Source organism: Camellia sinensis, chromosome 4 (assembly GCF_055761805.1).
Source record: "Camellia sinensis isolate YWXY chromosome 4, ASM5576180v1, whole genome shotgun sequence".
Classification (NCBI taxonomy): Eukaryota; Viridiplantae; Streptophyta; class Magnoliopsida; order Ericales; family Theaceae; genus Camellia; species Camellia sinensis.
The window spans coordinates 41,302,359-41,328,601 of record NC_138964.1 but is presented as its reverse complement, the minus strand read 5'-3'; the positions used below and the strand labels follow the sequence as shown (position 1 = coordinate 41,328,601).

The 26,243-nt window shown below is 36.1% G+C and overlaps 2 protein-coding genes across 6 annotated transcripts; one reads left to right on the top strand and one right to left on the bottom strand.

The window, feature by feature from the left end:
• The first annotated feature begins 3,491 nt into the window (after positions 1–3,491).
• Positions 3,492–26,006, top strand: LOC145788572 (autophagy-related protein 11-like). Of its 5 annotated transcripts, none has more exons than XM_082924684.1 (7): positions 3,492–3,644; positions 3,959–4,061; positions 4,237–5,414; positions 10,542–12,213; positions 19,801–20,018; positions 23,201–23,414; positions 25,341–26,006. In XM_082924684.1, the coding sequence occupies exons 3-7, from the start codon at positions 4,471–4,473 to the stop codon at positions 25,761–25,763; spliced, it is 3,471 nt and encodes a 1,156-aa protein (XP_082780810.1). In that variant the 5' UTR covers positions 3,492–3,644; positions 3,959–4,061; positions 4,237–4,470; the 3' UTR covers positions 25,764–26,006. The 5 variants fall into 5 exon arrangements, with proteins under 5 accessions (XP_082780810.1, XP_082780805.1, XP_082780809.1 ...); XM_082924683.1 differs by having other exon boundaries at positions 3,640–3,857; XM_082924679.1 differs by having other exon boundaries at positions 3,502–3,644; positions 3,959–5,414.
• On the bottom strand, positions 12,627–15,378 carry LOC114303817 (uncharacterized). The gene is made up of 2 exons (XM_028248965.2): positions 13,539–15,378; positions 12,627–13,443 (listed from the first exon to the last, which is right to left on the bottom strand). The coding sequence occupies exons 1-2, from the start codon at positions 15,134–15,136 to the stop codon at positions 12,825–12,827; spliced, it is 2,217 nt and encodes a 738-aa protein (XP_028104766.2). The 5' UTR covers positions 15,137–15,378; the 3' UTR covers positions 12,627–12,824.
• Positions 26,007–26,243: the final 237 nt, after the last annotated feature.

The following is a 26,243-nucleotide window of genomic DNA, read 5'->3' as shown; positions in this document are numbered from 1 at the left end:
GAGTTCCTTTCCAGATGTCATCTTGAGTACAATCTTTCATTGTCCTTCAATTTTGGAAGTTGAGGAGTTGCCCATAAAAAGTTGTTCACCATTGTCCACTGAAGAATAAGATGTGAACATTTTTTTGTTGGCACAAATATGGCGAGTAGGACCAGTGTCCACCCACCATTCTTTAGGATTTCCGATAAGATTTGCCTCGGAAACAACTACAGAAAGATTGATGTCATCGACACCATTGAAAATATTGTCCACTTCGATCATATGGGCTTGAGCAGGTTTCTTTCTTGTTCTTCTTTTGCTTTTGCTTTTGCTACGGCAATCTTTGGCCCGATGTCCCTCTTTGTCACAGATGTAACATTTGCCATTAAACTTGTACTTTTTATTATTCCTCCCTTTAGAGTCTTGTGATGAACTTTCTCCAGAAGACTTTCGTTTCTTGGTTTTTGAAGCATGTTCCACCACATTTGCCTTAGACTCCATAGGATGCTTACCAGCCCACTTTTCAGAATTGCGGTTGTCCTCCTCAATTCTCAAACGCACAATTAATTCGTCCATAGAAATTTCTTTGAGCTTGTGTTTGAGGTAGTTCTTGAATTCCTTCCAGCCTTTTAGTAATTTTTCAATTAAGGCTGCAACTTGGAAGGATTCACTGAGAGACATGTCTTCTGCGTGAATGTCATGCAGAATGAGTTGAAAATCTTAAGCTTGGCTGATCACAGTTTTTGAATCAACCATTACAAAATCCAAGAATCTGCTAACCACAAATTTCTTTGAGCCGGCATCTTCCGTTTTGTACTTTTTCTCCAATGATTCCCAAAGTTCCTTTGCTGTCTTGATTGGACTGTAGACGTTGTATAATGTGTTGTCAAGTCCGTTCAAGACGTAATTCCGGCAAAGGAAATTGGCATGTTTCCAAGCATTAACTGCAGCAACCACTTGCCGGTCGGTTTCATTCTCTTTCAGGATAGGAGCCTCTTCACGGAGAAAACGAGCCAGGTTCAGAGTTGTAAGATAGAACAACATGTTCTGTTGCCATCTTTTAAAGTCAGTTCCTGAGAACTTCTCTGACTTCTCTCCATGATTTATTGGTACTGTCATCACAGGAGAGGGGGTTGGTGCAATTGCAGCCACCACAGTAGTACTTGTTTGGGCATTTGTTTTAGTAGCCATCAATTCTAATTTATAAAATAAAATTATAATTAGAATTTACACTACACAGAAAATTAAACCAAATGCACAGAATTAAATTCTGTAAAAATAAAAGAAACAAGAATGTAACTTTTATTTTCTAATTAATTTAGAAATAAAATAAAATTTTATTCAACCAAATTAATTCCACATAGGAAATTAAATTCTGCAAAATAAAAGAAATAAGAATATAACTTTTATTTTTTCAATTAATTTGGAAATAAAATAAAATTTTATTCAACCAAATTAATTCCACACAAAAAATTAATTTCTGTAGCACTTCAATAATTAAAATACTAAAACAAAATTTTAAGTAATGAAAACTCAGAAAATAATTTCTAAAACCCAAAATTAATTTCTGAAAAAATTTCACAAAAATATATTCTGAATTGTTAATGACGCCAGTATCATACTACTAGTTGTTGTGAAAGAAAAGAGACAGTATATTACTACTATCTGTCAACTAGCATATAATCACTATTTGTTTTTCCAACCAGAATATTATTTTGTAAATCCACATAAAATAATTTTCTTCCGAAATTATTTACGAAGACTGAAAAAGGGAAACAAACAAAAAATTCTGTAAACAGAATAATTCGAATTTGTCTTGAGAACAGAGTGTCACACACTCGACTTGGTCTTTGAATTTTTAATTCAGTTCGATAAATAAATACGGTACGTTATTTATTTATTTGTTTGGCTTTATTTCAATTTATTTTATTTACAAAGAAGATTGTTCCAACAATTATAAATAGAAAATGATATTTAGACATTATATTCACCATTTGTTTATACACCTACCTTTTCATATGCTTCAATTCCTCTCTCCTACACTACCAGCTACGCCACTCATTAGCGGTGCCATTTATCCTTACTTCACTACAACTTTTCTCCTCCCTATGATCCACCACTCCTGTCTTGATCTAGATTCACTACTCTTATCTCTCATTTCTTTTTCTCACACGACTGGCCACTCCAGTTACTCCACCACAATGCAACCCATACATCTCACTCCCATGTTTTCGCTTTGTAGCGTCATTTCACACATTTTTTCCTTTCCTTAGTACCATACTCATTCCTCCATCATGTTCCCACTTGACAATAATGACTTCTCTTCCCTTTCTCAACTATTACCAATCAACAAAAAAAATCTTAATCATGCATAGAAAACCAGGGAATTGAGAGAGAGAGAGAGAGAGAGAGAGAGAGAGAGAGAATGAGTGGCGCAAGGATTCGATCTATAACTTTAATCAATTCCAAACTTCAATCTACAAAGACCACCCTAATCTGTAGCAAGTTGCACAAATCACATACAAATCGCAACCTATTGAGAAATTGAATGTAGTTTTTTACAACAAGATTTTGGTTGGTCGATCTACAACTACGTTATAGTGGTTCATGATTGTGTACGTTGGATAAGAGCTTTGTTCATTGCTTAGTGATTGAGAAATAGATGGGGTAGTGACAATGGAAGAAAATAAGGGCAAGGGTGGTAATTCGTGGTAGGTGAGAAAATGAAGGGGTTACATATGTAGAAAAGATGATATAGAGGATGGAGGGTGGTGCTGCTAGTTTTGGGAAAATTATTTAATATTTTCGGAGTATCACGTGTCTGTACTTTCTAACCAACCATCATTCAATATACTCCACCATATTCTCCAATCACCAACACAATACCGTACTTACCCACATTCTCCACTAATCATAATACTACAGAGCATAAGATGTCCATGTTCCGAAATTACTGAATAATTACCTCCAGTTCTGACTATGAGAAGCCATGTATGGACTAATCTTAAAATCATAACAAGATAAATGATTCATAATGATTGATTATTGATAATTAAAAAATATAGTGTGGTTAAAATAAAATAAAAAAAATTATAATAAATTAAGAGAATGAATAATAATTGAGAAATTGATATGTGGTGTATCCAAAGTTTTTCACTGTTAGATCTGTACGGAAGATAGACGGATGATAAAAATTGGTATAATATTAAAATATGGGGACTTAAATTAAAAATTCAAAAAAACTAGGATAATTTTTCTAGAAAACAAGTTATCAAATTGTTAATATTATTTTTATTTTTGATTTTGTTTTATGAAAACATAGAACCGTTTTATGAAAATTAAAAAAAATTACTGTGTTAAAATAAAAAAATTTGTATTAAATTAAAAGAATGAATAACAAATAAGAAATTGATTCGTGTGTATCCAAAATTTTTCACAGTTAGATATGCACGAAAACAGACGTTTGATAAAAATTGGTATAATATTAAAATTTTGGAGCTTAAATTAAAATTATTAATATTATTTTTATTTTTGATTTTGTTTTTTGAAAACATAGAACCGTTTTATGAAAACAAATCCAAAATAATGTAGAGGAAGAACAGACCACTTCGTCTTCTGCTGCTTCTTCGCCTTTTCTTTGGCTGACTGGTTGCTTCTCGCAGAAGGTTCTTTTCGCAATAAAAGATTCTTTTTCATCAGAAACTAGGAGATACACGAACCTTTCTTTACACACATATATTCTACTTATACAATACAATAATATTAAACACACACACGCATACATACATACATACAAAGGGTTTCGTGATAAAACTTTTTTCTCACCCAATTCTCTCCCTTTTCACGTCATTGATTGCTTCTGATTAGCTTCGACGGCAGTTAGAGATTATCTTTGAACCCTGTTTTCAGATTGTCTTCTTTCCTTGTTTTTGTTCTTTTGTGCCTTGATTGAATTTGGTGTTTTTGGTTTTGATTGCAGGAATTAATTGATTTTAAAGGTTTTCTGGGGCAAAGGTAGGGTTTTGTTGATGATATCATTGGTGGGTTAGTCAAGATTCGGGCCCTTTTTGCAGATTTCTAAGGTGGGTCGGACTTAATTAGGGTTTTTTGAAAAAAATTTTGGTTTTTTTTTTTTAATGATTTGCTTGGTGGGTCTGAGATATTTGGCGTTTCATTGAGGATTCAAGTGTAAAATTGGAGTTTTTTTTTGGATAAGATCGTTTGTGGGGTTTGTTGAGATTTGGGCTTTTATTGCAGACATCAATGGTGGGTTGGAAATGATTGGGGTTTATCGTGTGCAACGGTCTAGAATTGGAAAATTTTTCTAGTCGGGTGAGAACGAATCGGGGAAGAGATTCTGAGAGCCTTTGTCGACGATTTTACGATCTTGAACTTGAAAATCTCTTTGGTTTTGGTTGTTAGCTTGTGGTAATTGTGCTTGTGCCTGTGCTTGTGGCTGTGGATATCCATTGTTTCTTGGGGGAAGAAAAAATGAGTTCAAATGTTTCAGAAAGTGTAGTTCGGAGAGGCTCACTTGTGGTTCATATTGCTGAGAATGGGCATTCGTTTAAACTGGAGTGTGATGAAAACACCCTGGTCAAGGACGTCCAGCGGTTCCTAGAATCTGAATCCGGGATTCACTTAAATGACCAGCTTCTTTTATGTTTGGACATGAAGCTCGAGTCGCAACAGCCACTTTCAGCCTATAAATTACCATCTGATGACCGAGAACTGTTCTTGTTCAATAAGGCGAGAATGCGAAGTAATTCAATGCCTCCTGCTTCTGAACAAGTTGAAATAGTCGAATTACCGGACCCTCCATCACCATCCTCCTCCCATAACCCCCATCCACTGGATGATGCTTTGGACCCTGCACTGAAGGCATTGCCTTCTTATGAGAGGCAATTCAGATACCATTACCAGTGTGGGCATGCTATTTATAGCCGCACCCAAACGAAATTTGAGGCTTGTGAGAAGTTCTTGAGAGAGCAGAAGGTGCAAGAGAGGGCGTTGGAGATCGCTCGGGGTAATTTGGATCATTTCTATGGGTTGATTCACCAAAATTACGTGGATTTCATGAAGTGTTACTTGCAGCAGCATCGGAGCCATTCCAATCTTCTGATGAATTTTGGGAGAGATATAGAGAAATTGAGATCTTGCAAGGTTCACCCTGCTGTACAAACTGCTGCACGCAAATGCTTACTTGATTTTGTGAAGGAAGAGAACTTGCGAAAGGTGGCAGAGGATTGTAGCAGTTCACACAGGCAATTTGAGAATAAGGTTTCAGAATTTAAACAGGAATTCGAAGAACTAAAGCACAGTGTTGAGAAGTTATTTAGTAGCAATGCTACATTACTTATCAGGGACTTGGAACTTACTTTTAAGGAGCACCAGCGATATATTAATGAACAAAAAAGTATAATGCAAGCTTTGAGGTTCTCTCTCTCTCTCTCTCTCTCTCTCTCTCTCTCTCTCTCTTATTGGTGCCTTTAAATTCCTGTTTATTTGTTTTGAAATGATTTTGTTTTGCCTATTCAACTCTCTGGCTTGTTTGAAATTTTACATGGGTTAAGTATTCTTGTCATGTTGAAATCTGTTGGGATAGTCATGTTATACTTACTGATCGATTGACTGGTATTTTGCTTTTTGAGTCATAATACAGTGATGTTGAATATAGTGTTGTGGTGGCGTTTCATAATTTTTCCCTTTGTCTTTGTAAATACGTACTTATTTAATAATTCACACGTGGAAATGTAACATGGCTCATTGTCTGTATGGTGCAAGATACACGGTAGTTCCCAACAGCTCAAGTGACCTGTTGAATCTAATTGGTTTTTTGCATGTCATGGATTGGGGTCAATAGTTTATGAAAAAGTTTTTCAGAGAGACCTGCTTTGCTTTGATGCCCACGATTTGCAAAGTGAGATGAGAGTAGAGAAACTGACATCTTTATAGCTTCTTTTGGGAACTTGGCTTTTTTAGTTGCTTTTCTTTTCTTTTTTTATTTTTTTTTATGATATGAAAAAGGTTAGCATGTTTGGGATAGTTTTTTTTAGTTAAACAAATGGTTGTGAGGTAAAAAGTGATTGATTAATGTGTAGGATGTGACATTTTGATTTTTTTGTGGCTTTTTGGCTATTTTAGCCAAAAAGCTTCCCTCCAAACGGTGTATTTAATATGTTGAGGTGGGAGTTAAGTTCATAATTTTGACATTTTCCAAGATGTGCTGAAGGAAGGAAGAAAAGTTAGGGGATAAACAAGAAAACAAATCGAAGGAAACACAAGCTGTAAACTCAGGCATTGGAATATTTGTTGATATTGGCGATAGTCTGTATAAGAACTTTGGGGGCTGGGGGCTGAGGAGGGGAGAGACAAGTTAGTTGAGTGTTGTATTGACCTAATGTTATTGTAGATCTCATAAATTTGTTATTTTTCTATCCATGTGCACATCTAGTGAAAAAAAAAAAGGAGACAGACTAATGAGGTTCTACAGCTACAGCCAGTGTATAACTACTACAAGCTTATCATTGTCATGTTGGGCTTCCTGTGATTGCTTCAGATGACTGAAAGCTGTTTAGAAGAGAATTTTTACCTATGTGCACCAACAGAATTATAGAGTTGTTTGGTAGACAGTTTTTACAGTTTTTACACCAACAGAATTATCTGATGTTAACCAGTTCATTGGGTAGATTCCTACATGTTGTGAGATCATACTGTGTCATCCCAGTGTGCGAATTCCTATGTGTCATAATACAACGTTATGACTGATACCATGCCATTGCCCAAGTAAAACACTTAAATCACTATTGGGGCCTTTCTATAGAAGGTATTCTAAAAGTGGTTTAAGAAAGCATTGTGCAATGAATGTATATAAAAGAACACCAACATATATATGTACGAATATATATATATATATATATATATCAAAAAAAGAAAGCGCTGTGCAATGACAAAATCTACACATTGTGTTTACTTTTTCATTCTGTGGTGTAATTCCTTCCTTAACTCATTAAATCTTATGTTTAATTCCCTAGCAGAAGCCCGATCCTAAGCAACTCAACTAATGTACAGATACTGTTAGATGAGCCACATCTAAGGCTGAAAAAGAACTAAGCTCTTGTTGAACAGATTGGGATTCACTTGGTTAAGTACTGGTTCTTATTTGTGCCAACATGCAATGAACAAGCTTGGGCAATACTTTTGGGCTTGCTTTCCCATTGAGCTGGTCGTGAGCAACCTTTGACTCAGCTTGTTCTAGCCTGTGGACTTTAATGGAATAACAACGTGGGATGTGATTTTAAAGTCATTATCATAGTTGGTCATGTGTACAAGGGTTTTGGGTTCACTTAAGCAAGAAAATTGACTAATGGAAAGACTAAAAATGAAGAAAAATGGGATGCTTACGCATCTCAACATCATATACACATAATTGCTATTTTATCTTAGAATGTGAATTTTCTCTGGATTCTCTCTCACTACTTTCATTTTTCTTCTAGTCTTTTGACCTATCTTATTCAATCTAGTTGTTTTATTTTATTTTATTTATAATAAGTAAAGGGGCTAGGTTATTAATCCACTTTAAGTTCAAATCATGGTAGATGATGACTTCTGTTGGCTGGCTTCCTTGGATCTGCTTTTCAGCTTCTAGACTGGAAAGCGTTAAGGACAAGGAATTGATGATAATGGTGGGATATGAAGATTTCTAAGGGCTTTTTTTGGTTCTGTCACAAAGTTGAAGGGACTCTAAAATGTCTCCTAGAGTTTACTTTAACTAGGTGGGTTGACATCTATTGATGATAATGGTGGGATATGAAGATTTCTAAGGGCTTTTTTGGGTTCTGTCTCAAAGTTGAAGGGACTCTAAAATGTCTTCTAGAGTTTACTTTAACTAGGCGGGTTGATATCTCTGAATATTTTTCATCTATGACTTGGAGGTGCAAGATTTGCTTGGAGGTAGATGAAGCTTAAAGGAGGCTGCCCTATGAGGGCCTTAATGTTTAGGTTTTCAATTGAGTAGGTAAAATTAAGGTTTAGGATTTGTTTAGGATTGAATTTGGTTGATGTTTAGGATGGGTTTTAGGCTGTAGGCAAAGATCCCACTGTAAACCCAAGCAGTCGGACAAACCCTATTAAATATTCTGAACCGTCTCAACTAGAATGAGCTCAATTTGCAATATTTACTTTTACCACTGACACTGCCTCCAAACATATCAAAACACATTGCAAATAGTTCAATGGTTACGTTTCTGCTCACAAAAAGCCAATGGCATCATCTGCAAGAAGAAAATGATTGATCTCCTCCACTCCCCCTCATCTACCTCTAACCCTAAAGGCTGTAATCAACCCTGTTTGCACTGTCCTAATCAATCATCCTACCAACGCTTCCATGACCAAGATGAAGAGAAAAGCGGGTAAGGATCTCCTATCCCAAGCTCCTGGAACTAGTGAAATATCTTGATGGGAGTCATTCACCATAACTGAGAATCTCTGCAGTGAGAATCTGAGAGTGGAGTTACACCATCTGATTTTATCTTCTATATTCCAGCCCAAAGCTCATTCTTTTCAACACATAGATAAGGAAGTCCTAGCTTACATGATGCTTTCTCAATATCGAGTTTGCAAAGGACTCCTGGAGTTCATTTCTTCAATATATAGTCCACGACACCATTAGTGATGAGGATTGTATCAATAATTTTATCCCCTACCAAAGCATTTTGAATTTCAGAGATCACACACTGAGAATTAGCCAATCTATGAAAGAACTTGGTATTTGTGTCTACTTCCTCCAACCATAAATCCCTTGCCATCTAATCTCTTCCGTAAGAATAACCCTCCCTATCTCTGCTTTGGCTTCTTCCTTGCTCATTGCTTCCTTCACAGTAAGACCACCTTCTTCCTCTTTCTTATCTCACCGCTGGATTAAGTGCAATACCAATCTCTTCCTGGTTCTATTTTCATTTTGATGTTTTGATTTTGTGTTTTGAAAAACAAAAATAATGAGAAGCTTGAAAACATAGGTAGTTATCATATTTGGGTGAAAGCAATTTTTGAAATTTAAGGAAAAAACACTTCAAATTGTTTCTTAAAAAAGGGGTGTCTTCAGATAATTTTCCTAAATAATTTGCCAAACAAATCTTCCCACCCCCAAGAATAGAAATCAGAAAATGAAACTAAACATGCCTTATAATCTCTCTAAGGTTTTCTAGGAATCTCACCTAGAACACAACATTGAAAGAGAGAAAGATTACGTTCATAAACTTCTATTAATTAACTAGTTGATTAGAAAGGTTGCTTTATAGAGAAGCCTAGTAGCTTTTAAAATTATTATTTTTCCTATTAGTATTGTGCAAATAATTTCCTAATTTATACTAAACTAAGATTCACTAAACTAATTCTGTCAAGAACTTCTGAAAAAGAAAAAGGACTCGACAAAACTTTTTTTAGGAAACAACCTAGAATCTTGGACATCAAACAATGATAAATTATTGAAATACCCTATTTTGTGAAATTAAAAAATGCCCATGATGGTCCATTCCCGTGACACCAATTGTGGCTTCACTAAATCAGATGAGAATTGCTTCCAATCACGTGACACCAATTGTAGGGCCTATTGGTCCATTCATGGGTTCTACATGGCTATTTCTCTTTTTTCTTCTTCTGCAAGCACAAACTTCATGAAGCTGATCCTCTCATGGTCGGCTCTTTCTTCTTCTTTATGTTCATTTTCTGTGGTTCCATGTCTAACCGAACTGAAGCAAGGTGAGATTGAGCTTGTACAAGGTTAAGCGGAACTTGAACAAGGTTACTTGAAGGTTGCACAAAATTCAAGTAGAACCTGAATACCATGCAGTCTTTGCTGTGCTGAACTGAGTAAGCTGAGTCCAAATAGTCAAATTTCTGCTGGTCTTGTTCAACATTCATAGGTATTAGCACTTGTAAAGGAAACCAGCTGAAGCTTCTTCTCCAATATTTGGCTACTCTCACCTTTTGTTAGAAGTTTTGAAGTTCTTTAAATCACCCAAGTCATCTAATTGTGAGTCATTAGGATAAGAAAAACCTCCGGACCATATATATTTTTTTGCATGCACATACCTCTATGTATCGCACAGTATGGTATCCAAATTTCTCTTTTTCACGATGTAGAAAGATCTGGATCTTCAATGTGATTTAAAAGCTTTGTACTTGAATTGATGATTATGTTTCCCCTATTTGAAATATTTGTAGCTAGTTTTAGTTATCTTTCGTTTTAAGGATTCAGAAACTTATTAGTTTATATTGAACTGATGCTGAAGCTGCTTGAAAGTAAGATAATGTTACTTGGTACTACTATTGTATTGTTAAGATCATTCCAGAAAGTGGTGTCATTTATGCTAAAATTTCGGGCTATGCCCTATTAACCTATATTATTAGGAATTCCTTATTGTCCTTGTGCATATATCAACACTATCGAAATTTTTCTGTGTTGTATGTGTATATATTTTGCTTTGATATATTCTTACAGTTGTGCAAGTGGGAAATGTTATCTGTGATATTCTAAAAAATAAGTATTCATATTTGTGCAGCAAAGATGTAAATACAGTGAAGAAACTTGTGGATGACTGTCTGACCAGCCAATTGTCCCCTTCCCTCCGTCCTCATGATGCAGTTTCAGCCTTGGGTCCTATGTATGATGGCCATGACAAAAACTACCTTCCAAAGATGCATGCTTGTGACCGTGCAATTGCCATTCTGCTTAATATCTGCAAGGATAAAAAGAATGAAACAAACATCTTTGTGCATGATTACATGCAAAAGATAGCATATATTCAATACACCATCAAAGATGTACGTTTTAAGTTTTCGGTTTTCACAGAAGCAATGAATCGTCAGAGTGATCAATTTGAATACTTGAGGGTAGTCCGTGGGATTGGCCCTGCGTACAGGGCATGCCTTGCGGAAGTAGTGAGAAGAAAGGCTTCAATGAAGCTCTACATGGGCATGGCTGGACAATTAGCTGAAAAGATTGCAACAAAGAGGGAGGTTGAGGTCAGGAGACGGGAGGAGTTTCTAAAAGTACATAGTTCATTTATACCTAGGGATATTTTAGCATCCATGGGATTGTATGATACTCCCAGCCAGTGTGATGTCAATATAACTCCTTTTGACACTAATTTGCTTGACATTGACATATCTGATTTAGGCCGTTATGCCCCTGAATATTTAGTTGGACTGCCTTCAAAGAGTGAGAAGCGTGGTAGTTTGAAGAGTTCACTTTCCACGTCTCACAGTAGTTCTTATTCAGCTGAACTTGAAGAGAATGCCGTTGACTCTGAGAAATATGAGACGGAGGAGCTCCTTGAGGGTTCTGAGTTGGTGGAGATTGCCGGAACTAGCAAGTTGGAAGTTGAGAATGCAAAACTGAAAGCTGAACTTGCTTCTGCAATTGCTGTCATTTGTACCTTCAGCACTGAAGTTGAATATGAATCACTTGATGACAGTAAAGTGGATAGTTTGTTAAAAAATGCAGCGGAAAGGACTGCTGAAGCCTTGCATCTGAAGGATGAGTATGAGAAACATCTCCAATCTATGCTAAAGGTTAAGCAAATGCAATGTGAATCATATGAGAAACGGATTCAAGAATTGGAGCAGAGGTTATCCGATCAGTATTTACAAGAACAGAGGATTCCGGTTGATAAGATGGTGTCGAACTTTGCCCATTCAACTGTGAAGGCTGGTGATAGCAAGTCAGATATCTCGGGTGATTCAGAAGCCCACATGCCTTGCATACCCATGGATGAGGTTTCTTGTGTCTCTAATTCTTTGCATGCCAAATTAGGGTTTTTCTCTAAACAGTCAGTCAAAGCTTCTGAAGGCTTGGATGAGAATATGACAGATTCCTCGTCAATGCTAAATCCTCAGTTAGATTCATCAATGCAGGAACCACCTCATGGTGAGGTGCAGGCCCATGACAAAGATGGGAAAGATACTATGGCTTCAGGTTTGGGCACACTGGCAACCAGTTGCACTTCTGAGATTATGTCTCAGCCCCTAACTAATTTACCTGCCGAAACAACAGCTGAACAGGGTTTAGATTCTAAAGCTAGTAGTGATCTGGTCCTGGAATTGCAGAATACACTTGCTGACAAGTCAAATCAATTGAGTGAAACAGAAACTAAGCTGAAAGCTCTAGTGGAGGAGGTTTCCAAGCTTGAGAGGGAGTTGGAAATCAGTCGGAAGCTTCTGGATGAATCTCAGGTATTAGTGGTTGAACTGCAAATTTTCTCTTCTCACTTTGATTTCTCTAGAAAATTGCATCAGAACTAATTGAATCTTGATTTTAGAATTCTTTTCTTTTCTTTTTGTTTCTTACTAAACTTTTCTATTTGGTTATATATAAATATCTTGAGTTTGATTTTGGTGGTGTAAAGTTAGGAGATTCCCCATCCCTTGGTTAGTTCCTACCTAAGAAGCACAGACACGGACACGCGACACGACACGGACACTACACGGACACGCAAAAACGCAAATTTTCAAAAAATAGGGGACACGACACGCCGGGGACACGTTCAATATATATAATTAATTTTATTTATTATATGTCATAAAATTATTAAAAAAAATCAAATAAAGGTAATAAAATATACAAAATAACACTATTAAAATTATAAAAAATAAACATTTAATTGATTTAACATCATATATATCGTTCACAATTAATATAAAATAGCATTCCATCAATACATAACATGTCATTCGAAGCTACCAAGTACCAACCATCATTTGTTACAAAATGCATGAAAATCAAACCACAAAATATAAAATTATCCAATGTACCAACAACTATTACAAAATCCATAGATATCAACCTAAGTAGAGGAAACTATTACAACATCTTCACCACCGCCTCCATCTTCTCCTTCATCTGTAAATAGGACCGCCTCCATAGCCGGTTCATCAAGTGAGAGGTTAGCTATCCCAAGCATTCCAATATCATCAAGTGAGTCAAAGTTATCTCCGGCAATATCCCACATTTTTGTCTCTCCTTGCAAGTATTGGGAGCTCCTCCTTGATAAAAGACGAAGATTGCTATGAATGAACACCAAATCCTCCGCGCGTTGAGGGACCATCTTGTTCCTTCTCACTGAGTGAATAAAGGAGTAAGTACTCCAATTTCTCTCACAACAAGATGAAGAGGCAGGTTGCACAAGCAATCTCAAAGCTAGTTTTTGAAGAGATGGTGCATATGCACCATATGCACACCACCAAGTATAAGGATCCATGTGCCACCTATTATGAATGGAATCATACTCTGAGAATGTTTCAACATAACCCGAAAATTTTCCAAACTCAGTTATCACCTTGGTTCGCTCCGTGATATCTTCAAAATACCTCTTAAAACACTTGTTCCTCTCACGTGTCACCTCTTCATCCCTATGTGGAGGAACTCTATTTTGATCCTCATGGAGCCACTCATCACTAAAATACCTACAATCCAAAATAGGAAAAATAATTATTTCAAGAAAGACTAGATAAGTCCATTAAAATGAAATATGTAAAACAAATTTAAATGTGGTACTTACTTTGGATTTAATGAATGTGCCATACAATGGAGAGGAGTATTGTTTTTATTCCAACGATCCACGAGAATTTGATGCACCACATTGTAAAATGTAGATTCCTCATCTATTCTTTTCCCTTCATGCCTATAAATTGACATCTTCACTTTCTCTATCATTGAGTCCCACATATCATATACTAAGTGAAGGCAAGGTTTGTCCGTATCACAAGCCCTAAGCATGTCATATATAGGACCCGTGAAGGAAAGAATATAATCAATGTAATCCCACCACACATCATCCAAAATCTTTTCTTTCACAAATTTTGCCTTCCCAACATCATCCTCTCTATAGCAATTCCACTTGTCACTAATTACCATTGCTTGAAGACCACGTTTTATAAGCTTTAACCTCTTGAGCATAACAATTATGGAGGCAAATCGTGTTTCGGCAACCGAAAGCAACTTCAATGACACAAATTCATTGTACATAGCCAATCGCATTGAGTGATTAGAGATAAAATTCTTAATCATCAAACCATCTCCGGCAATATCAGTAATCCAACTACATTCTTCATATGTGACTTCATTCCTCTCAATATTCTTTGCGGCACAAATATTTTTCAAAGCTAGATTTAATGTGTGCACCACACAAGGAGTCCATAGAATATGAGGGAATTGAGCTTCAATGAGTTGTCCGGCTGCCTTACAATTAGGAGCATTATCCGTGATGACTTGAACCACATTACTTGGCCCAACCTCATTAATCACTTCTTTCATCAAATTTGCAATGAAATATTTGTCTTTAGTTTCTCCAGAACAATCAACTGCTTTAATGAACATAGGCCCACTTTCACTCACTGCCATAAAATTAATCAAAGGCCTCCTTTGAGAATCACTCCAACCATCACTAACAATGCTCACCCCTTTTTCCTTCCATGTGCCCCTAATTGGTTGCAACAATTTATCAATGTTTGCCCTCTCTTTTTGAAGTAATGTGGTTCGTAACAAATTATAACCGGGAGGCAAATATCCAGGAATGTTATGATTTGCAGCAAATGTGTAAGAGCTAACATAGTAAGGATTTCTTGCAAGATTAAAAGGTACCCCCCCCGAGTAGAACATCCTAGCAATTTCAAAATGCAATTGCTCTCTATCCTTCAAGTTGAATGCTTTCTCAATAGCACTTCCACTCCCACTCCCACTCCCAGGCGCACTCCCACTCCCACTCCCACTCCCACTCCCACTCTCACATGTTCTCCTCTTCTTTGATTCATAAGCATAACTACTACCCACTGATACAGTGGAAGGAGGCAATGGTACATATTTGGGAAGAGCATTTTTAATTCTCAGCTCAGCAGCATCATTCTCATTTTGTAGTTGTGAAAGTTTTTGACTAGTCACTTTCTTACAAGCACCAATTCCCTTTCCTGGGAGTTTTAACAAGTGTGCCCTTACTCTTGTATATGAACCTTTGAAAGTATTATTACAAAATTTACATTGTAATTGGTAATTTCCTCCTCCTTCCCCAGGTTTTGCTAATTTAGTTATATACTTCCACAATGGTTTATTCTCATCAAAATCATCATCAGGTATATCATTAGAACTACCACCCGTAGCCATTGTTTCAGAATTAATAATTGGTCCCTATAATAAAATTAATAAACATACATTATTAAAATTATATCCTCAAATAATAGAAAAGAAAAAATAAAATCAGAATATAAAAAAAATAAAAGAAAAAAAATAAAATAAAACAAAATCAGAATCAGAATTAAAGAAAAAGAAAAGAAAAAATTAAATTAATAAAAGAAAAAAAATAAAAGAAAAAAAAATAAAAATCAGAATCAAAATCAAAATAAAAGGAAAAGGAAAAAAAAAATGAAATAAAAGAAAGAAAGAAGAGACGAGGCTGAGACAGAGAGGGAGAGAGAGCTATCGAAGAGAGAGACAGAGAGAGAAAGGGCTATCGAAGAGAGAGGGAGCGATCGAAGAAGATCGAAGAGTCGTACCTGCAAATCGACTGAAGATCGAAGATCGCCGACTGACGACAGACGGCCGACGACAGACGAGAGACGACAGACGACCGACGACCGACGTAGAGCAACGATTGACGAGAGACGACGTACGACGAAGTCAGGTCTTCTTTCTTTCTCTCTTTCTCAGCTGTTCTTCCATTCAATAGTCGATTCGAACAGATTTAGGGCAAATTTGATCTGCTTTTGGTTATTTTCAAATTGACCCCAAAATTTTTTATTAAACTGTGAAATTGCCCGCGCGTGTCCCAAACGTGTCTATAACGTGTCCGGATGTTAAAAAATTAAAAAAAAAATGGGACACTCTCCCGTGCGTGTCGGACACGTGTCCACTGCGTGTCCGACGCGTGTTCGTGTCCGACACGTGTCTGACACTGGTACGGAGCCCTCGGAGAGGTGTCCGTGCTTCATAGGTTCCTACTTTCAAGTTTCAAGATATTTACAGATTTGAACCCTGTTTTACAATCTTACTACGAATGGAATGACATTTAAAATGGAGATGCCAGGTTAGGTTTCACTCTTTTTTGTCAGGAAAAGCCATTTTTTTTTGATTGCATGTTCTCTATGAGAAATGCTATTTATCACCAGATTTTTTTCATGATTTTATTTTATCTCCCATGTGTTTTTCTTCAAGAATGATGTGTATGTGTAGGATCCACCATATTAGAAAATAGTGGGACTTACGAGGTGAAGAGTTTTGGTGATACATCGCAACTTTCATTCTTTTTTCATTGACATAGTGTAATTTCTAATTCATGTTGGAAGCCAAGAGGTAGTTTTTGTTTTAATTTTTTATGTTTGGGTTGACATATTGTAACGTCCCCAAATTATTAACATTCAGTAATCCCGCATTAATCCGTCAATATGATCTAGTTTCTGCTTTATCACTTCCAGTATATGTAAACAGGATATAATACCTCATCACAAACATCATCATCAAATCTCTACACTTGTATTCATTGCACTCAAGAGGTTATCAAAAGTATTCCACATGCAATTATTCATTCAACATTTCCTAAAACATAAATCTATAGCATGTGGTGCTAAGAGTAAAACACAGAATAATGTCCCATGAGTTACAGGTTTTAAGGCTTATGCCCGGTTACACAAAATGGTTATCAAACCCATACATGTAAAGCGCTTGGCTTGTCAAAATAAAACCACAATCGTGAAAGAGCCTCGTACTCCCAAAACAACTCCCCACGCCTCCACTTCGGTAGGATCACAACTTTTCCTGCAACAAATCCACTAGGGGTGAGCATTAAGGCTAGTAGATAAATTTTAACAAAGTATATATGTGTTTTATACAATCTCAAGAGATGGATGCATATGCCATACCATGCCATGCCATGCTCAAAATACTTTATTTTTTCATTTGAAAATCTCATGCACGATGCTCTTTCGAAAACATAATTAATTCAATGATTTTAATATATAATCAAGGGGTGGCAAATGCGGCTTAGGTAATCCGTAGGCTGGTGTCTGCAAATAGGTCCTTAAGCACTACCAAAAACCACTTTACCAGCTCCTAAGTGGAAGGAACTTGGTACCTACTTCGCCCATGTTTTCGGATTTTCACCATGGACCTCAAGCCAACTTAATTCTCATCTCTACACACCCTATCCGGACTTACCAAACGTATTGGCCCCAAAACAAATCAAACGAAGGTATGTTTCACCAACAATTCTTTTCCAAAGTATAGCCTCAACAATGCTAATTTGAAAAGGAATGAGGATGAAATGAGATGACAATGCAATTTATCAGGACATTGAAAATTTCCACAATTTTTCCACCATTCCCAATCTCAACAACACAATTCTCAATTATGAATGAACATAACATTTCTATCCAACAAGTATATATATATACCAAACCAAACCAAGCCTTAAGTCCCATTCAAGTGTATATATATATATATATAAGATATATTTAAGTGCCATGGATTAACAACGACAAACACCATTTCCATTCTCTTAACACTAGCATATCAACATACTAAACTCATCAATTTTTCAACTTCTTCCCATTTCATGGGTATCCAACTATAACAATGAAAATGCCAAATTTCTTTATCATAACTCAACAATGAAATTGTGCAACACATGATATCACATTATTTCAACTTTTCTCCAAAATTTCCCAAAAATTTAGTGTTCTTACAAAACTAGCGTTTCTCATTTTTGAAAAGATTTTTCCCACAAAACTCTCAACCATCAATGTAGTACATATCCTTGAAGATTTGAAGAGAACATTTGAGAAAACCCTCTTTGAACAATGAACAATAAACAATCTCATATAAATCCAACCCTAACCTAATATCCACAATGTATATATATATAGTCAAAATAGCCATATACTTGCAAAAATGTATATTTAACTCAAAGAATGTCCCTACCTCAAGCTCTAGGAGAAAGATGAGAGAAAAACCCTAAAATTCCATGGAGCCGAAATCCAATCTCCACTACACAAAATGCTTTTCTCGGGGATGCTCTCCAAAATGACCTCAAGAACTAGGGTCAAGAAATCAATGAATGTAGGTGAATGGAGAGATTTATGAGGGTTGGTGAGGGTTTCTCTTGAGAGAGATGAGAGAAAAGAGAAAAGTGGAGTGTGGAGAGAGGGAAAGGGAAATGAAAAAGTGAAGGACAAGTGGGTTTTGTGTCAGATTTTACGTGATTGGACACGAGTTTCAAAATTGAATTCAAACAGACTACTCGAGCGGTAGATCCTGTGCTCGAGCGGAGAGTTCAAACTCCCAGTATATCTCTCCTTTGTAGAACAGACCGCTCGAGCGGTGAAACCACACTCCCAGCATCTCAGACTTCAGAACACAGAACTTGGTGGACTATAACACAATTTAGGAAAGTACCCGCTTGAGCGGACTTAGGTTTCAACTTAGGCCAAAATCAATCTTAGGGTATTCCCACCCTTCCCCGGTTCACTCTAACACCCAAGGACTCAAATCTCATCTTGGAAATACAATTTAGGATGAGAATGAACTGGAAAAAAAGAATAGATGGCTGCATGTGATTCATAGAGTTCAAAAGAAGTAAAGGTCCCAATATGGAATAGAAATTTTAGATTAACATTTCTAAGTTGGTTTAAAAAGGCTCCGGACATCATGTATATGGACTTATGGACTATAAAACATCAAAATCTTAATCCTTGTGACATACGTAGACCTATCAAAAAAAATAAAAGATAAGTAAATAAATAAATAAAGCAAAAAACCTGGGACAAACTTGGAGATTTATGTGGTGTGTTTGGAAGGAATATTTTTTTTGGTTACCATATTTTGCCAAAAGTTTAGCAAAAAAGAAAAAAACAAATTCTAGTCTATATGAATGAAAACAATAAAGTGATGCCTTGGACCAAATCATTTGGAATGGGATGGATTCAAATTATATTATTTGTTGCTCGTTTTTTAACCACTTGCAGCTGACACAGCATCATTTTTTTCATTATAATGGACACTAAATGTATATCACGACTTCTCATTTGGAATCTATTATATTATTGGTTGAATGTTAGATCTGTACCTTGTCCAACCCTGCCAGACCACCATTAATGGGGGCTAAACTTGTACTTGAAAAAGGGAAAAAAATTAGTATGGTGTTTCTTCAGTAATTGTCATACTCTCTGTGGTTCTTCCACATATACACTTAGAATCTTACAATTCATGATTTGATTCATACGATTTGATATGAGTTTCACTCAAAATGATTCGATTCGTGCAGTTGAATCTTAAATTAAGGGAATCTTATGATTCAATACGATTTAAGCGATTTATTTATGTTTGCAAAAGAGAAAAGGAGAGAATTGCATGTTTTTGAAAGACGCAAGTATGATTTCCTTTAAAAACAACGAAATGGACACATTTCCCAATGCACACATGTTTCACTCAAAGACTCATCTTTTTGTCACTTTAAGTCAAGATAAGTTTAAAAATGGAAAACGAACATGTTTTTTAATGCTACTCAACTAAGGGCCTATGGGCACATTTTACAAGGCAAGAACTTGATTTTGTAACTTAATGAAAATTGACTAAGAAAAGTGATTTTGAAAATGAACCAAGTATGAAAATGAGTTTTCTATTAAAAATCCCATGCTTAGGTTAATTAGTTTGCACCTAATTAACCTTTAAAAACGATGACCACTTGGTTGGATAGTTCTTTTAATTGGGTAGATTTGTTACATTTACATCAATATTTATTGCATGCAGTAGCTAATTTACTTGATATCATTTTACAGATGAATTGTGCTCACTTAGAGAATTGTCTGCATGAAGCTAGAGAGGAAGCGCAAACCCATCTTTGTGCAGCTGACCGAAGGGCCTTAGAGTATAGTGCATTGCGTGCCTCTGCTGTAAAGATGCGTAGCCTTTTTGAAAGACTAAGGACCTGTGTTTCTTCAGGTGGGGTGGCTGGATTTGCTGACTCCTTGCGTGCTCTAGCTCAATCTTTGGCCAAGTAAGTTGTAAAAACTTGTTTTCTAGCATTTTTTTTTAACCTTTCAGTGAGTTTGTAGTGTTTCCTATATTATATTGGCATTTGATGTATGTTGTCGTTTCCCAAACTTTTCCTTGTTCCATGCTTATTAGGTAGAGTCATTTTGAATTCATATACCTTTTTAAAATAGTTATACCATGTTGCATGGAGTTGGGTATTTGTCTACTGCAGGCATATGTGCAGCGTAGGATTCTTCTACATCCCCAAGTCCAAGGACATTGGGAGACTGCTAAATATCTGTAATATCTGTATTAATATTTTCACTCTCCAAGTCATAGAGTAATATTTTTTGTTCGTCTAGCATGAATCATTAGACATTAAGCATGAGCTTCACTCATTCTGAAGCAAAAAGTGACATTATTAGGAATTTTGATGTACTATTTTATAATATAGATTATAAGTTACCCACATCCAATAAGACTTGTTGGACATGCATCCCAATCTCTTTCCCAACTGTTGTGCTCACCAACTGAAGTGTGTTTGACACGTACTTTATGCATTTAAAGGAGACTATTTAATGTAGTTTTTACACGTGTATCTATATAGTTGTTTAAATGCTTTTGAATGACATATAAGAGTCATGTCCCCTTATGTGCGTTCAAGCTTTGTCAGGGTGTCGTTACTCCTTGAGGACAAGTGTTGAGTTTAAAATTGCAAGGTTTCAGATAATGTTGGTTTCACTCAAAGTTGTAAAAGGCGTGGGTTAAACTCTCGTTGTCTATTTATTTATTTTTGGGTGGTAAATTGGGAGGGTAAAAGTTTCTGGAGTCTTTTTTGGTTTTTGTAGACATTTCAGATTCCAAGGTTGTGTTTATGTATTACTTATTTGTATTAGTACACCATGTGTACTTGGATTTTGCCCTTGTCTTGGTGCTTGTAATGTTAAACGGGAAGAAAAGGGTTTGTTTATTTATAAAAAAACTTACTAGAAATGGAAAATGAAATCAGGAGAGAACATCCTTCTTTAATACATAAGGTAAACAAGTCAAATTCATTGACCTTTTTATTTTTTATTTTATTTTTTACCTTTTATTTATTTTTTATCTAGTGTATTTTTCCACCTAAAATATTTAGAATTTAGAAATGGGATTCATGAAATTATTTATAAATTCATATACTATGTGTATGTATTTATCCATATATAGATATTTTAATTTGTTACTCCAAAGACTATTCATTTGTAGTTCATGATTTTTTACCAATATTTTTTTCTTGTTTTTGTTCTTCTGGCCTCGAAAACATGGAGAAATTGTGGCTTTGTTTGGTTTGTCTCTTGAGAGGCAATTTTTGAGACAAATTTTCAAAAATTTGTTTGGTTGAAAAATTAAAAAAAAAATAATAATAGTTTCAAAATCATTTCTCTCTCTACCACACATCAACTGATCACTTTTTCTCTCTCACCTCCTCTTCCCCTCACATCCCACATATCAGTTAATCATTTTTTCTTTCACACCCATCTATTCAATTACATAATAATAATAATAATAATAATAATAATAATAATAATAATAATCCCAAACTTCAAAACTCAAAAACTATTTTCAAAGCATACAATTAAACAAATTTTCAAATTTTGTAAACTTTTTCCAAAAAATTATTTTTCAAAATTATTTCACAAATACAAAACAAACATAGCCGGTAACTTTTGACCCCAGAGTGGCACGTGGGGTGAACCATTGCCTTTCTAGGCTCGTGGTGATTGATTGGAGTTCTGGGTTAGCAAGCCAATACTTGGGTGGCTCCTTGACTTTTCAACATGAACTTTTGCTATAAAAAGGAATCATTTATTTGAGATCACTAAATTAACTATGTAATGTTAGGTACAAAAGAAAAATATCCTTAGCCTTAGTTTAGTGTTAAAATAAAATTTAGGTTTTTGTTGTAATTTTTTTTTCAAAATTTTTTTTTGGTACATGAGGCGAGAAAAATATAAATGGCAGTGCAGTGCATGGGGCACAGGCCAATGCAGGGTTTGGGAAGGGTTAGATGTATGCTGTCTTACCCCCTACATGTTGAGAGACCGTTTTGATGTTTTGAACCATGACACTCAGGTAACCTTTTAGCAATCTTACTCATACCACTAAGCCAAAGTCCACCCTTAGATGAAATATATGTATATATTCTCAATCCTACATTGGTTTGTCCAAGTAGGAAGAGTAAAAGAAGTTTAGTGTCTACAAGAAAAATGGATCCCTCTAGGCACGTTTATACCGTCATCACTTGCTTGAAGTACAAGCACGATATCAAAGGCTGCTGGCCAGTTTTTTTCTTCTCATTTTTCAATTGCTAATATATTGTTTGGTTAGGAATGACAAGGGAACAGGAACATTCTAAATTCTCCTTCGCACCATTTGGATATTAAAGTAGGAATGGAAGGGGACCCTATCTAGGCCACTACTAAAAGAGAAATGTCATCTATGTCCGGGATTTGTTTCACCCATTTATATCACTTCCTATGTGTATCAACATGACAAACACCATATGTATATGTATGACTTATCATGCTTAAAAAATAGTGAGACCCCCCATGCTACATGAGAAACCACGTAGGTGGAAAATTTTGGTGGTATATAGCAGCCCTTCTAATAGAATTGCCTCAAAAGTGAGGTAGTATGGAGCTCTTATGTACCAAGGAACAAACACAAACACAATATAATATGGTCCGAGTCAGGAAATCTTTTTCTGTCCCTTCCTTACTCTTCACTTCCTCTCTATAAACATACTGACAAAATGTCATGCCTTGTATCCTATGTATGTGATCATTTTTAATCTCTTCAAGAATAATCGGTCAGTTTGTAAAAAGATTGATGTTTTGAGAGAAAAAATGTAAAAACGAGGATCGTGGCTTCCTCTGGTGGCCCCTCACAGTTTTATATCTCTCCAATTCCCTTTTTGTTTTATTTTTTAACTATGGAAATAATTCAATTTAGCCAACAGCAGCAATACTTTGCCTCATCCAATGTGATTAAAGCACCTTAAGTTATCGAACTTGCAAAGCTGGCATGAAGCTGAACTGTATTGAACTTAGAATCTAGCACTCTTGTGAAAAAGCATTTTAGTAGTCTTCATATGGTGGACTCAGTTATTTGTATAGTTATTTGAATATGAGTTGCTTTAAATTGCTTTCTGTTGTGATTTTTCAGTTCTGTCAATGATAGTGAAGATGATGGTACTGCTGAGTTTCGAGAATGTATCCGGGTATTTGCTGATAAAGTTGGCGTATTGTCAAGGCACCGCGCAGAGGTGCTTGAGAGGTATTCAAAGGCCGAAGCTACCAATGAGCAACTGAAAAAGGAGTTGGAAGAAAAGAAAGAGTTGGTCAGTGCTTTGTACATAAAGCATCAACATGAGAAGCAGGTAAATTTCTTGTTCAGTTTAACATCTTACCATTTATACAACTTGTAATAGGGTTCTTAGACAACCAAAAGTGGTGAATTCCGGGTTTGCTTGAACGAGTCTCTTTACCATGTATGTGGCTCACAAAGAGATCAGATATGGTTGTCAGTTGATGGCTCACATCTTAAAGGCGGGCTGGGTTACTAGGTGCTGAAAACCTTTTAAATTCATTTCATGAACAATTGTTTGGGATGAGTGCAAAAATTACCTCATATATGTAAAAACTTAACTTGATTCCTTTCCTACATGATTGCTTAATGTATCAAAGTCCTCATCATGACAGAAAGGGGGAAGAAATTTGAAAAGCTTGGTAAAGGCCCCTTCACTACAAGAAAAAACACTTTTGGCGACCACCTATTTTTTTTGGTCGCAAATAGTCCACTTTCTGCGACTAAAATTTAACTTTTGGCGACCACAATTTTTTGGTCGCGGAAAATCACCTTTTGGCGACCAAAAAAAAGTTGGTAGCGAAAAGTATACCTATTGGCGACCAAAGGCTTTTTTGGTCGCGGAAGATCACCTTTTGGCGACCAAAAAAAAGTTGGTCACAGAAAGTATACCCTTTGGCGACCAAAAAAAAAGTTGATCGCGGAAAGTATACTATTGGCGACTAAAGGCTTTTTTGGTTGCGGAAGATCACCTTTTGGCGACCAAAAAAAAAAGTTGGTCGCGGAAAGTATACTATTGGCGACCAAAGGCTTTTTTTAGTCGCAGAAGATTACCTTTTGGCGACCAAAAAAAAAAGTTGGTCGCGGAAAGTTATGGCGGGATAAATTTTTAAAAAAATGATACTACTGTAATTACATGCTATTTTTTTTTGTTTAGGCATTAAAAGTTTATAAAATAATATATAACCCAATTTTTATGGGTTATATATATTTTTTGCCAAATATGAACAAGAAGCATGTTGTTGGTAGAGTGGATTGGGTGCATGGTGACTCCTTGGTCAGGAGTTCAAGTCTCAGGTAGCACAAAAGAATTTTTTTTTTTGGGTCAAGGCTCTAACTTTTGGCGACCAACTTATCTTTGGTCGCTAAAAGTTTACTTTTGACTAATATGAATTGGACTTTCCGCGACCAAAAAAGTTGGTCGCGAATGGTCACTTTTAGCGACCAAAGGCTTTTTTGGTCGTAGAAAACTATCTATGACGAGGCTTTAGCGACCAACTCGCGACCAACATATTTTGGTCGCGAAAAGGTTTTAGCGACCAAATATGATACTTTTTGCGACCAAAATGTTGGTCACGGAAAGTGTTTTTTCTTGTAGTGCTTTTTAGTTGATTCAACCAACAGTTTGAATATTGCCTCTTCTAATTTTGAAAATTTGAGTTTTATTGGTAGGTAAGCGGATTAGATATGCTAAAAAATAAAATAAAATGTTACAGTGAGGCTCGATACACCCCCATGGGGGACAAGAAAGATGGCTGAGCATGCCATCAAAACGAAGCATTCAAAGGGCTAGCTATAAAATAAACTCTCACTGATCGAGAGCTAGGCCAAAAGAAACTAAAGCTAGAGGATAAAACGCCTACTATTTCGTAGAAGGCATACGACTAGATTTTTTAGACTTTGGTAAAGAGGTTAGCATTATCTCTCGCAAGCTAGAGGACAAAACGCCTACTGCTTCTTGTTCTCCCCTCTTGAAGATGGGCTTGTTCATGGAACAGCAAATGTTCCATCTGAAAGGGTTTGTAGAGCCCCTTTAAGACGTGAAGATTGGCAAAGATCTAACCCAGTTTGATTGCTCTCATCTCCTTTAATTCCTCTATTTGTTTTTGAAACTTTTTTTTTTTTTAGGGAACATAAGTTATAGAAAATTATAATGCTATTTTCCCCTTTATATGGATTTTCTATTTTGCAATAAAAGCGGTTACTGATCTTGATACAGGCAAACAAAGAGAAGATATCTTTTGGCCGTTTGGAAGTCCATGAGATTGCTGCATTCGTCCTCAACTCAGCTGGCCATTATGAGGCGATAAATCGGAATTGCCCCAGCTACTACTTGTCTGCAGAATCCGTGGCCTTGTTTTTGGACCATCTCCCAAACCGGCCTACATACATTATTGGGCAGATAGTTCATATTGAACGACAGATTGTGAGGCCCCCACTGTCTCCTACTTCAGTTCGAGCAGAGTCCAGTAGGGGAGATCAAGTGAATTTCTTGACCCCACCTGACACGGGAACGACTCGATTGTCTTTGAATTCAGGATCAATATCAAACCCGTATGGTCTCCCCATCGGCTGTGAATACTTCATAGTGACCGTAGCCATGTTACCTGATACAACCATTCATTCGCAGCCTCCTTCCTGATCTAGCGAAAACAGAGATAGACATGATGGAAGAAAAACCAAGTGTACATATTATATTTATATAAATATGAAACATCAAGTAAAGATAAAAATGCTGATAATGATGATGATGATGGTGGTGGTGGGAGTTAAGTTGATTTCCTCTATGTACAGCTGATGATCTATTCAGTTTAATCTCCCCCATTTTGTATGTATAACTAATAGCTAATCTTTTGGTTTATCTATGGACTGTGAATATTCATCCCATGCTGTTGCTAAGATATATGTATGTATGTAAGAAAACTTTGTCTGTTAAGAATCCTTAAAATCACCAGCACTTGGGTCCTGGGTGGGGTTTATTAGCCAGCAATCCTCTCTCACCATCCCCACTTGGGATTATGTATGTTCGGATTTCATTGAGTCCAGTTTTGTTCATTACTGAACAAAAACATTATCGGTTGTTGCAATTGGAGTTCACATCTTTAAGTAGGGTCTACTACTT